A 13,349-nucleotide genomic window follows, 5' to 3' on the forward strand; every position below is an offset into this window, starting at 1 on the left:
GACCCTTGGCACCCACCAAGCCTTTTGTGGGTGCCTGCGACTGACTGGCCAACCAGTTGATAATACGGCGTAGATAAGGGGTCTCCAACACATCGATCACTAGGTACTGGTAGCTCGCCGGCTGCCAGTGAGTGGCTGACCACAGTGCCGCCGACAGCTGCTGCATGCCTCTCTCATATGCTGGAAGTCAGGTACAACTTCCGAATCCGCGAGCAGGACCGGTGTGGCACTGAAGGCCTCCCCCCAAGGTAAGTCTATTTTGTTGTGTGTGCGCACACACTAATTGGTTGGTGCCCACCACTCTGTCCTGAACTCTCAAGTGTGCCCTTGGGTACAAAAAGATTGGGGACGCCTGGCCAAGAGTATTAATAGAAATACTAGACACGGTTTAGACTAAATTGAAGCAGGAAAACGTGAAATCTTATGTTTTTTTAATAAATCAGTTCTGTAGTATTAGACAATACTTACTGCATTTAAAAAACAAAGTATGATTAAAAATGACATTAAGCGTTGAATACATTTTAAAAGATCATCTGAATTCTATAGCAGGTTTTAGCCCACCTCCCAAGCAGTGCAATATCTTTGCAACACTTTCCTGTTTGTGATGATTTGTTGCCAATATTCCCAGCAGTTTGAGCTGCAAACTGTAACCATAGACAATGTTACCTTACAATATAAGGATACATTGTAGCTGCTTAGTTACAGTGACTGAAGGATTGATTGAAACTGAAAGGCAGCCATTATGTTAGTCACACTCTCAGGATCTTTTGACATTTATAAGAGGAGCACCAAACGATTGCTAGTTTAGGTGAGAATGTAGAATTATACATTGCCACAGGCTTTACATATGCAAAGAAGAAGAAGAAAAAAAAGGGGGGAATGCAGTATTGTTGCCTTGAGAGGACAAGACATCATAATGGAGGAATGGTCCATACATAACTCATAGCAGATTGATGGAAATCTAATCTCCTTTATTCGAGTCTCAGGGCAAGATTCACTAAACCTTGATATTGCTATGTTAACATAAAAAATGGGAAATCATTTTTAAAATTATCGCCATATTAACCAATAATTATTTATTCATAAATGGGCTGCGATATCTATTTGCATACCTGAAAATTGTGTTGACTCTGCGTTAAATAACGCTATCGACACAATCAAGTGTTAATGCATAGAAATCTGTGTTAATCCACAATAGTGCTGCAATTCAAGTGGTGAGGGGTCACTTTTCAACTATGGAGAAGGAATGGTTCTGTAAAGACACTGACTGGTAACAACGATACGGAGTTTGAAGCAGGGGAACCTGGTTCAATTCCCGGTGTCAGCACCTTGTGACCTTGGGCAAGTCACTTTATCTCCCTGTGCCTCAGGCACCAAAATCATAGATTGTAAACTCTACGGGGCAGGGAGTGTTTATGTAAAAATTCCTATGTGCTGTGTATCGCACACTATACGGTAATTGTGAAGCGCTTTGAGTCTCATTGGGAGGAAAGCGCAATATGAAATAAAGTTATTATTACTATTGGATACAAAACCATATGTCGGAAAATAATGTAACGCCCTGATGCCTAAGACTACCAATGCATTTCAAAGGAATACCTTTAGGTTAAAATAAAACAAAAAAACACCCTACAAATAAAACACAAAAAGCATAACATCCATATGGGCAAATATTCCGTCTTTCGTAGCCCAAGAGGCCAGCTAGACATGGGTTCAACATTATTATGAATTTCTATAATCTATTCTAGGTTGGTTAGTCTGATCTTGACATGATATATGTAGGTGATATAAATTAGTGCTATTTTTTGGCGGTAACACGATATTGCCAGGTAGCGGAGTTTAGTGAATAGCATGTGAATTCCTCGTTTGCATACGAGGCTGTTAAAAAAATATAACACCTACATATTTCTGTGGCAAAAAGCCCGTATCGCTGCTTTAACGCTTGTGATATGGCTTTAGTGAATAGAACAATAAATAAAATTGCTGTTATATACTGATGCCAATTTTTTTCCATTCAAATCGACCTTGAGTGAATTCCCCCTAGTATTGAACTAGAGAGCAGACCGTAAAAGATATATTGTGCCTTTTAGTTTGTGTCTTTGTTACACAGGGCCAGCAGTCTCAGGAGGAGTGTTCTGAGTTATAAGAGGTAAAATCATTGGCTGGGTGATCTCCAGTGATGGAGATGAAAGAAAGAGAGACAGGAGAAACTGATTAGATGCTTTGCACCACTTGGTGTGAATCAATTCCTGGCAGTGACTGCATCATGGAGAGGTTAGTAGGCAAAGTTGACTGGAGAATCTGTCCTGGGAATTTTGTTGGGGACCTCTTATTTTTGTAGAATCTGGGAGATGCGTGTTCTCTGTTGATTTGTACCCGCATGTCCGCCTTGTGCACAGTACGGATGTGCTTCTTCAGGTTGCTGGGATGCCTGCAGCCCTTCCCGCAGATCTGAGTGACAAAACATGAATACAGGAAATCATTCGCAATCAGTCACAAAAAATATAAATCTCAGAATTACAAAGGCATGGTCAAAGGACACTTGTGTACTTGTGTTTTATGGGCTTCAAATAACTTGTACAAGTTTGACAAAAGCAGGAATTTGTATGTGATACATCTGGTAAACACAGATTTTATAAAAAGAAATGCCTGTCAGATGTAAGAGGTGAAGTAAATCCCATTCAAATGACTACGTCCTGATTAATACAGTATGTAAAAACAGTGTTAACCAGTCCTTCTGTATGCAAAATGTGACAATGACCTTAAACTCTGACTGTCATAATAGTTATAGTAACTATGTATTATCAATTGTTAGGCTACACATTTATCTACAATTGTGAAATATGTCATTAATTATTGTATGAACTGCTTTTTTGAAAGTCACTATTGTTGGAATCCTACCACTGTTTATAATGACTACACATGTAAATATAGGATTTCTATTCACGTCAGTATAATTACTCAATCTTTTGCACCATATTGCATTTTCGAACTATGAGGCTAAACAATAAACCAATCTTTAGGACATGCCAATATCAATATATACAGCTGTAAACACCGGTGTGCACGTGTAATCGTTACAGGTATACTGTATGCATACAGGGTATGCTGTTTATGAAGTACAGTAGTGTTTTCTTACAAATCCTACATTTAAGGTGGCACCTGAACTTCCATTTAGAACAAGCAAAGAATTCTGCATCACAAATCGCATCCAATTTGGTATTATTAACCACTTGCTTTGCAAGGATTTTTCATGACGCGTAAAGCAGCAATACATTCAAAATCCTATTTGTTTTCTTTATAAATCCATTGCATTAGATAATACTTATTCCATTAGTTTTTATGTCCCCACCCTACATATTCCTTTTTAATGTATTAAGATATATTCAAAATCCTTTATGTATTTTTTTAATACATCAGTTGTTTAGTATTAGATAATACTTAATCCATTTTTTATTCCCATCCCCATGCACTTTAATGAGTTTGAATGTATTAAAGAAACAGAACATTTGTTTAAAAAAAAAAAAGTTTGAAGCAGAGGATCTCCGAAGCTGAACCGTGTTAATTTTAGCTCCGGGGACACCCTGCTCCATGGGATTCTTACCTCCGTAGGGGGTGCCGGTAGCAGCTCTGCAGGTTTAAAGCTCCCGGTCACGCAGGCCAATAGGAAGCCGTCACACCTTCTTATTGGTCCATGTGATGTCGGAGCTTTAAATCCGAAAGGTATAAAGAACAGGGCTCCACGGATTTTAAATACACTATTTATTGCCAACAGAATGACTTGACGTTTCAGCCACACATGGCCTTTCTCAAAAGCAGAATTTTACTTCTGCGAAAGGCCATGTGTGGCCGGAACGTCAAGTTATTCTGTTGGCAATAAATAGTGTATTTACAATCCGTGGAGCCCTGTTCTTTATACCTTTTGCTGAATATTGGATTATCACGGAGAATCCTGAACCAGGAGCACCGGTATTTGTATCTTATTTATTTGATATATTTAGGTGTGCAGCAGTTTCCTTATATCAGGAGCATAACATCCGCCATTTCGATAGCCCCACACAGCCCAGCTGGAGCTGCTACTGGTATAACCCCTATGGAGGTAAGTATCTCAGGAAGCAGGGGGTCCTCAGAGCTGAAATTCATACAGTTCAGCTCCGGGGACCCCTGCTTCAAACTTATAACACTAAAATGTAAAAAAAAAAAAAAAAAAGCAGGATTGCTGCTTAGCGCTTCCTTTGGTTGCTATAGCAACCATTAACAAAAGCACAGCACATCCTTTTTTAAATTAAGTGGCCGATCGATTACGATTTAGAGAATGTATCAATTGTCAGCTTAGGTAATTACATTTCCTCAAAGCTACATCTATTAAAACAAAAATAAATGCAAACTGTGTTGCCACTTATGGTGCTAAAGGGATTCATTGCATTAACCAGTTCTATCCAAAGCCAAGTCCAGCCCAAATTTCTTTGGCCTTCAATACTCACTTTACAACGATAGGGAAGTTCTCCAGTATGGGTCCACGTGTGGCGTTTCAGTTCAGATATGCGGTGGAACGTTTGCATGCAGAAGTCGCACTTAAATTTCTTTATGCCGCTATACAACAGAGCAGGAAGAATCATGAAAGAAAACCGTAAATATCCAAAGGGCCATTCAACTTAATGTAGAAAATGTTAAATTAAAAAAGTCTTACAGGGTTATTGCAGTTTTTCCTCGAATTATGTTATTAAACACTTTTTTTACATATAATTATCTCTCTCAAACGTTTCTAAGAACTGGGGCCTTTAGTGATAGAACATTGAAATTACCTGTATATACAATTTTGCAATCGTTGCAAAGTAATTTTTTTAATTTCTTTAGTAATCATGACGCTGTACATTTTTACATTATGGGTTACAATTACATTGGAACAGTAAATTATTTTAAATATATTCTTGTTTTGTTTGCTTTGCTACACAGCTCTTTTCCAATGAAATCTGCAAATAATACTAATGGATGAAAGGAAACAAATGGAACTAAGGAGGTGGTTTTCAATCTTTTTTTTGTTAAGGAACCCTATAATTATATTGTGAAATTCAGTGGAACCCAAACCCTCTCTAATAGCGTGTCTGAGATCAGATGCATTGTAAGGAACCCTAACTCTCTCTAATAGCGCGTCTGAGATCACAGATGCATTGTAAATTCTTCTGTAATTGGTACAATTTTCATAGAAGGGAACCAATTAGATATGCCCAGGGAACCAAAAGGTTCCTATGAACCCCTGTTGAAAAACACTGAACTAGGCACTAGTAAGGCAGACATCCAGGACAACAATGTGAGCCAATCAGGCAGCTCCATGCTTGAAAGTTGATTCCATTAGACAACTCTAGTGGCAAGGCTATGAGAAGTTCTCACAATTATTCCCCTATATCTTATTACATCTGCCTTCTGCACTGTCCTATTTATTATGATGATGCATAGAAAGCCAAAAATCACTATGGCCAAGCTATTAGTCTTTAAGGGGCACATACATTAGAAAAACAAACCTTTTCAATGACATTGGCACTGTTTAGCAAATAAGGCTTTCTTACCTAAAATACCTGGGCACATTTTAAAATGCTTTAAAAAACAATTAAAACGACTTCATGGCATGTCCATGTTTTATAAAAAGGTTATATTCCTCCTTTGACCGAAGTGTATTAATGCCAGTGTCATGTTGAAGGGGTAAGGCTGCGGCCCTGCTGCCGCTGAGTTCGCTCATGCTTGAGAGCGGTGACGTCACTAACTCTCCAAGCATGAGCGCTCGGCTGTCCTGCAATAATTTTAGAGTGGGGTGGGGGGAGGGCGTGGCTATTAAGGGAGGGGGCGTGTCCTTGGCTGGATCTGGGCTTGTGTGTCTTTGTCCCTCCATTCTCTCCTTTCTACCCTTCCCTCCTCTCCCCCTTCCATCCTCTCCAAACCTTCCCTCTCCCCCTCTCTGCTCTCACCCCCTTCAACACCTCTCCACTCCCCCCTTTCACCTCTCTCCGCTCCTCCCCCTTCCACCTCTCCACACCCGCCCCCTTCCACCGCTCTCTCCCCCTCTCCACTGCTCCCCCCCCCTCCTCTTCCACCTCTCTCCGCTCTGTCTGCTAGCCTATACTGCCTCTCTCTCCCCATTGGTCAGAGCAGGGTTTCTGCGCTCCAAATTCAAGCTCCCTTGTCTCCCAAGCGCCAAGCTTGGGAGAGCTTACGTGCCTACGCACGAGCGCACACGCCGCATGAGCGGGGCCGTGAGGATCAAGATTGCTAGAAGTAAACTCGGCAAGCGCTGCGGGCTCAGTGCTAACGTGGAAGCAGCCTTATAGTTGGGTGAGCAGAGACTTGGGAAGCGTTTGAGTTCCTCTGAGTACTCCCTTTTGTCTGTCGCGGTGTGTTTAGCAAGTGCTTGTACAGCAAGAGCCCCATCTCTCCCTCCCCATATCTTTGTCTCTCTGATAAGGACCGAGTTGGAGAAGTGTAAAGAAAACACCATATTGACAAACACTTCTCTATTCAGTGACCACTAAGAAATTAAACTCATCGATTTCTATAAAAATGAACGCAGCAAAAATCATAGCTTGTTAGATTGCTTTAGCAAAGCCGATTAGACTGTTATTCTTTACAAAGGGTGTTTCTGTCCGGCTACGTGGGATTGCATCTTCAAGGCCTGATGAAAATGTAACCTTTGGAATAATGCTAAGTTCTAGTAGCCATATTAGTCATGGAGAAATGTAGATTTATTGTAGGTTGTGATGGCTTTTATGGGACTAGCATTAGAGGTCTTCATAGAGGTACTGCAATTATTGTATAATGTTTAGAGCTTTAGAAACCTTGTAGATTTCTTGTTCAAGTGCACAGTTTCTGACTTTATCTGTACCTGCAAAAGATTTTGTGGCTCTTGTAATGCTTGACGGCTTGACCGCAGAACTCACAGAGCTGAAGCAATGGCGGTTTCCCATTGGAGGCTTCTATATGTTTCACTCGGACGTGCTGTGTCAGATCATCTGCAAAAGAATGTGACACCATGTTTTAAAGTAGACAAAAATAAAAGCGGGTAATGCACACCAAAAGGAGGTACTAAAAAGGAAAGAAAATGTAAAAAGGAGACAAACAGCAACAGGGCACTACAAATACTGAACAAAAACATACAAGTGTATTCCTTACATGGCGTCAGACCAACATTTCTGTCCATTATGGCCTTCATCAGACTCAAGGCAGTGGTGATATGGAGTGATCAACTACAAACCATACTAATTAATAAATTAAATAATCGATAATTATAATGAGTTGGTGCAAACTGTGAACTGAAAGTGAATCAGTAAAATGGCAAGCTCACTAGATAGTGTGCTCAAAGAAAATTTCACTTAAATGCACACCACTAACAATTATAATTGAACTTTTAATAGTACAGTATTACTTAAAACATATATTACCGAGTGTGAGTGTAACAGTAATTAAAAAAATCAAGATAACAATAGTGAGACGAAATACTGTACCACTAGCCCCAACTAAATAAACACTCAGATACAGTATAATACAGTACAGTATAATACTTATCAGGTGGTAGGGAGTTAGAGGTAAATTCAGCGGTGATGAAAATAACCATCAAAGAACAGAGACAGAACTCAGTAATGCACCTATAAACACAGGTGATCAAAAGACCTCCATTAATAATAATTTTTAGGTCTAATAAGGTGCAACTGATATTACATTATACCATGGACAACCCTTTATCCCAAAGGGGGGAAAGGGATATAACAGGAGCAGTGTACTGCCTTAGAGAGTGTTGATTTATATCTAGTGTAGGTGGTTAACAAAGGTGACCATAAAATGGCAACCCCCTCACACCACTAGTAAATTACATTTAGCAGTACATAACCATCCATAAATAAAAAAGGATGACCGAATTTCAAGTTTTAATCCAGACTTACAAATAAGACTGTGATTCTGTCAGCCCTGCGGCTCGACTCCGCCCCCCGGGTGCGTCACACGCCACTACCAGGAACGCGCGCGGACCCCCTTCTGCACGCACACGCCGCGTCAGTAAGGAGATTTCGGATCCCCCTCCTCGTTACGTCATCACGGCGAGCAGGCTCGCCGGCAGAGTGGACGCCGCGCTCCTCATACACACGCACGCCACGCTTCTCATGCATGCGAATGTTGCGCGCCAGGTAATGGTAAGATTGAATTCAGCTGTGTCTCACTTGGTGTCCACCCAGCGTCCTCCTATCGGTTCTCTACCTATGTGTGACATCACTACTCCTGAGGTCTCCCTATTGGCTCCTGTTCCTTTTTATGCCCAATAAGCCCTCTGCTGATTGCTAAGCATAAACTATTGTCTCTGTGTGTTGCTTGCTGCATTGATCGTTGCCTATTAGTGTGCCTTCTCTGATCTTGTTGTGACCTCTGCTTGTACCTGGACTTCTCTCATCTGCATCCCTGGACCTCGGCTTACCTCTGGGCTCCCGCTCTCTCCTCTCCTTGACCACGGCTACGGATCACGACTACTCTTCTTTCTCCAATCCCTGACCACGGCAAGTACCACGACCTACCTACGTCTCCTATCCTGACCCGGCTATATGACCCTGACTCTGCAATCTGGACCTGGTCCCTCGGTTGTAGGCGGGGGTTGTAGCCTGGTCCCTCTGCCTCGCGGTCATGTCCAGTTTGTGCTGAGTACACGTGACAGATTCAGCACGGACTCTAGTATAAGTTGATCATAGAACCCATCATAAGGTGGCGCTAAGTAGACTTAATCTACCTCCTGTCATTAATATCAAAATAGTATGGTATGATAAACTAAATCTAAATGCTCTGATTCGTAACTCAAAAACTAAAACAGCTCCATAACGGAGGCTGATGACATCACTACGTAGCCCTACGCACGTTTCCCTCCAGCAACGGAGCTTCATCAGCGACATTTTTGCAAGTAGAAGAAATCGAAACTATTTAAAAGCATACATTGCCATGGTAACGCGATCGGCAACCTCAATAGCGCTTGCGCAGATTAATACATCTAGTATCACTGTAATTATACTAATGTGCATGCTCATAACGGGATACACAGATCGCAATACAGAAACAAAAGATCGCAATACAGAAACAAATATATATAAGGAGATTCAAACCTCTTATAGTCTACAAGGTAGTCGCGCAGCCTGTATACAGCCGATCATACAGATGCATTCTGTGCATGCGCAAGGAGATAGACAACATAACACTGATGTTAGCCTGAATGCGCATGTGCAGAGAAAATCTGCAGCACTCACAAATAGAAAAAGGTTATTTATTTCTCAGTAAATCATCAGGCAGTCAGACAAGCTCCAGAGCGACGTACGTTTCAGACCACAAAGTATTTTCTCAATCCCTGCAAATAAAAGAAACAGCAAATAAAAGACATTGCATTTCAATAAAAAAAATAACAACCTAAAAAAAATACACAATGAAATAAAATACAATCCATGTTTTTCTTACTTTTTATGTCTTCACCCACCAAATCCGACTACAGCATCAACTCCTGGTCCACAATGCAATGCTCCTCTAGCAGCCACGGTCCACCGGTAAATTCTTTAGTTATTTTCTTCATCTGTAAATTATAATCCATTTGGATTTCTTCTTTATCTTCATCTGTAAACTGTAATCTAATTGGGGGGAGATGTTGTCTCTTTGGCTTCTTGGCATCAAATGAGACAAGACAGGCCTTATATACATTTGACTGATGTCACATCCTCTTAAAAAATTGGCTGCCATCACATGATACTTCTCACCAATAGGATGACACCCAATCCTATTGGTTGAAGTACCATATGATGGCTGCCATTTTTTTTAAAGAGGATGTGACATCATCCAAGGATGATGTCACATCCATAATAATAATAATAATAATAATACAAAACTGTCACATGGTACTCCAACCAATCGGATTGGCTGGAAACCATTTGTCAGTCAAATGTGAGGCCTGTTCCGTCTCATTTGATGCCAAGAAGCTGAAGAGACAAATGTCTCCCCCTAATTGGATTACAATTAACAGATGAAGATAAAGAAGAACCCCAAATGGATTACAATTTACAGATGAAGAAAAGATTTAAAGAATTTACCGGTGCACCGTGGCTGCTAGAGGAGCATTGCATTGTGGACCAGGAGGTGCTTCTGTTGCGGAGTCGGATTCGGTGGGTGAAGACATCAAAAGTAAGAAAATGTGTATTGTATTTTATTTCATTGTGTATTTATTTATTTTTTTAGGTTGGCATTTGCATTGGCATTTTTAAAAAAAAATTGAAATGCAATGTCTTATTTGCTGTTTCTTTTATTTGCAGGGTTTTTTTTTTTATTGAAATGCAATGTCTTTAATTTGCTGGGTTTTTTTTTGTTAAAGTTGAAATTGAATGTCTTATTTTTGGTTCCTTGTGTTTTAGATTGGCAGGTTGCATATTGACTGGCATAGTGGTAGCTCATGCCTATAGGGCATTGGTGTGCCACTGCGCAAATCAGTGGGTAGAGGAGGTGGGGGTACTGGGCCAGTAGTTATTTTTTTGTTGGTGCCCACTGAAGAAGAGGAAGATGAGGACGGCTTTCATCCTGGAAGAGGTAAGTAGAACTTGAATTTACTATATGCCGCTGGTTAATGTTCTGGTTATGTTTTATTTTTTTAAATGGGCAAATGAGCTATTAGCCAGATATGGATAATAGGGATTCTGCCCATTACTGTACTGTATGTGTTGGGGGGGGTGTTCAATATATTCTATTGATGGTTGTATTGTAATGTTTATTGGGGGGGGGGGGGTTAACCCTTTCATTACCATAGCGGCTACTACTATTAAGGTAATGAAGGGGTTAACCCCTACCACAACCTTCCCGGTAGACCTAACCACCAACCCTGGGGCAATTACACCCTTCAATCACCCCCTCTGCCGCAATAAACAAGGTAGTCTTGCTTAACCCCTGCATTGCCTTAGTGGTTAGCCGCTATGGTGATTCGGTCGACAACAGCCAGCTTCAGATGTGCACGCGTACACACACACACACACACACATACACACACACACACATACACACACACACACACACACACACACGTTGGCACTACTTATTTTACAATTCATTGAATAAAGTACTTTTTAATTACTGGAACTATCAGGACTACTGAACTGCTTACTGTGGAGCAGTCTGCTCTCTCATGAGTACATTCTGTTTTTTAGTGCACAATTTCACTGCCTGTATTTCTGACCTTGCAGAACTTTTTATCATTATACTATTGATGACTTTGGGATTGAGTGCATTTCAACTCCCTCTGGTTTAATTAAAATTAACAAAGAGGTAGGTAGAAACATTACAAAAAATTATGATAGTGTATAAGAAACCCCATATCAGCATTGAGAACTCTTGTTTTAGTGTCAAAGAGCATTACACACAAATGTACAATATTTATTTTTGAGTCTTGTAGCATGGATACAATTGCTGCTTTAAAGATATCTGTAGTGCAGGATTTAATTTATGCAATTTCTCCCAGCAATAGAAAAATGTCCAGTTCAATCATTTCTGAACAAGTTATTGCATTAAAAGCATTAAAGGTGTTGTTTCCCTAACAATGACTCAAAAACAGCAAGCTTGACCCTACCTGTCTTTCTAACTATCGTCCTGTATCCCTCCTGCCTTTTGCCTCTAAACACCTTGAACATCTTTTATTCTCTCGCTTGCTCCCTTTTCTCACCACCTATTCTCTCCTAGTCCCTCTTGGGACGAGCATCCAAGGTAAGAAAAGTACCCAGGGTCCCAAGGGACTTGGTTTGTGGTGCAGGATATTCCCTGGCCACCTATGTGAGGTTGCATGTGGATAGCAAGGGCATCACCTCCTCCACCCCCAGTGTGTCTAAATACACACATATAATATATAAGAGAAACAACAAAAAACAATTTGAGTCTAAACCAATCTTTCTTTGCCTAGTTTGCTCTATCTTTTTCGTGGGGTTTTACTGTTATGCCTCTGCTATTAAACACCGGGGCTTAATGAAGCTGTCGATTTAAAATTAAAAAGGAACTGCAGTCCTTGGATAAATTCCAAATATCCTGGTTGGGACGAATTACCTCAGTACAAATGAACATACTCCCCAGACTGCTCTACTGCTTTCAGACTTTCCCTGTCCGTATCCCTAACCCTGAGCTCAAAAATATACAAAGCAGGATTTTCCAGTTTATCTGGAGGGGCAAGAGACCAATGGTTCCAAGATCAGTTATGTTCGCATCAAGGGCGAGAGGGGGCCTGGGAGTCCCTGATGTGCTAAAATATTACCAAGCCACTCAACTAAAACAAGTGGTGATCTGGAATAGCGACCCAGCTGCTGGCTTGCCATTGAAACCTTTTACTCAAGACCTACATCTCTAGCCTTGGCCCTGTGGGCCCCACGGCCAAAGACCCCAGATTTGGAGGGCTTGGCCTGGGATCGATGAGGTGCATGTGGAACATTTGGATTAAAACTAAAAAGAAATATGTATTGACGTCCTCTTCCTCGCAACTAACCTCCATTTTTAATAACCCTGACTTCCCACCCGGTTGCTCCCAAAGACAATTTATCCACTTTCAAAATACAAATATTAAGATAGTAGCAGATCTCCTGGAAAAGGAAAAATCCTCTCTTACCAGGAACTTCAAAGCAAATATGAGACTCAAGAATTTCAACATTTTAAATTTCTGCAAATAAGACATTTCCTCACAACAACTTTCCATAATGCGAACTTCCCTAACTTAGCACATTTTGAAACTCTCTGTAAAAAAGGCACCTACCAGAGAGGTCTGATTTCAAGGATTTACCTGGGAATGGAATCGTCCGTAACCACACCAGACCACAATTATATGTTGAAGTGGGCAGCAGACCTGAACGTAGAGATTGATGGAGATGACAGAGGATATCTGGGAATCGGCAGCCAAAACGTCAATTTGTACAACAATTAAAGAAAATATCTACAAAATATTAATTCAGTGGGATCCAACTCCTAGTAGACTGAGCCAGATATTCCCAGGAACTCCTGATCTATGCTGGAGAGGTTGCGGCCTCAGAGGAGACATGTTCCACATTTGGTGGACATTTCCATTTATTACAAAATTTTGGCCCATGATTCAAAATTTTATTATGGATGTTACAGAAATAAGAATTCCCCTGGATCCGTTAACTTTTCTTCTGGCCAAACCGATAGAACACCTCCCTTCACCTATGAAACGGCTGATCTCTTTTATTCTGACCGCAGTAAGATGCTCCATTGCAGCAGCAAGGAAAAAAATTAACCCACCCTCTAGAAGGACTGTAGAAAAAAGATTAAACAAAGTAATGCATATGGAAAAGCTAAAAGCTCATCTG

The 13,349-nt window shown here is 40.8% G+C and overlaps 1 protein-coding gene across 1 annotated transcript in view; it reads right to left on the reverse strand.

The window, feature by feature from the left end:
- Window positions 1-416: 416 nt before the first annotated feature.
- The window catches only part of LOC142496158 (uncharacterized), a 47,019-nt gene continuing 34,086 nt past the window's right edge, over window positions 417-13,349 (reverse strand). Inside the window, exons 5-7 of the mRNA XM_075602637.1 lie at window positions 6,875-7,001; window positions 4,485-4,593; window positions 417-2,451 (exon numbers count right to left, since the gene is read on the reverse strand). Coding sequence (XP_075458752.1) covers window positions 2,215-2,451; window positions 4,485-4,593; window positions 6,875-7,001 — 473 coding nt within the window. The 3' untranslated portion in view covers window positions 417-2,214. The remainder of the gene's footprint in view (window positions 2,452-4,484; window positions 4,594-6,874; window positions 7,002-13,349) is intronic.

The sequence above is a fragment of the Ascaphus truei genome, chromosome 1, assembly GCF_040206685.1.
Source record: "Ascaphus truei isolate aAscTru1 chromosome 1, aAscTru1.hap1, whole genome shotgun sequence".
Taxonomy (NCBI): domain Eukaryota; kingdom Metazoa; phylum Chordata; class Amphibia; order Anura; family Ascaphidae; genus Ascaphus; species Ascaphus truei.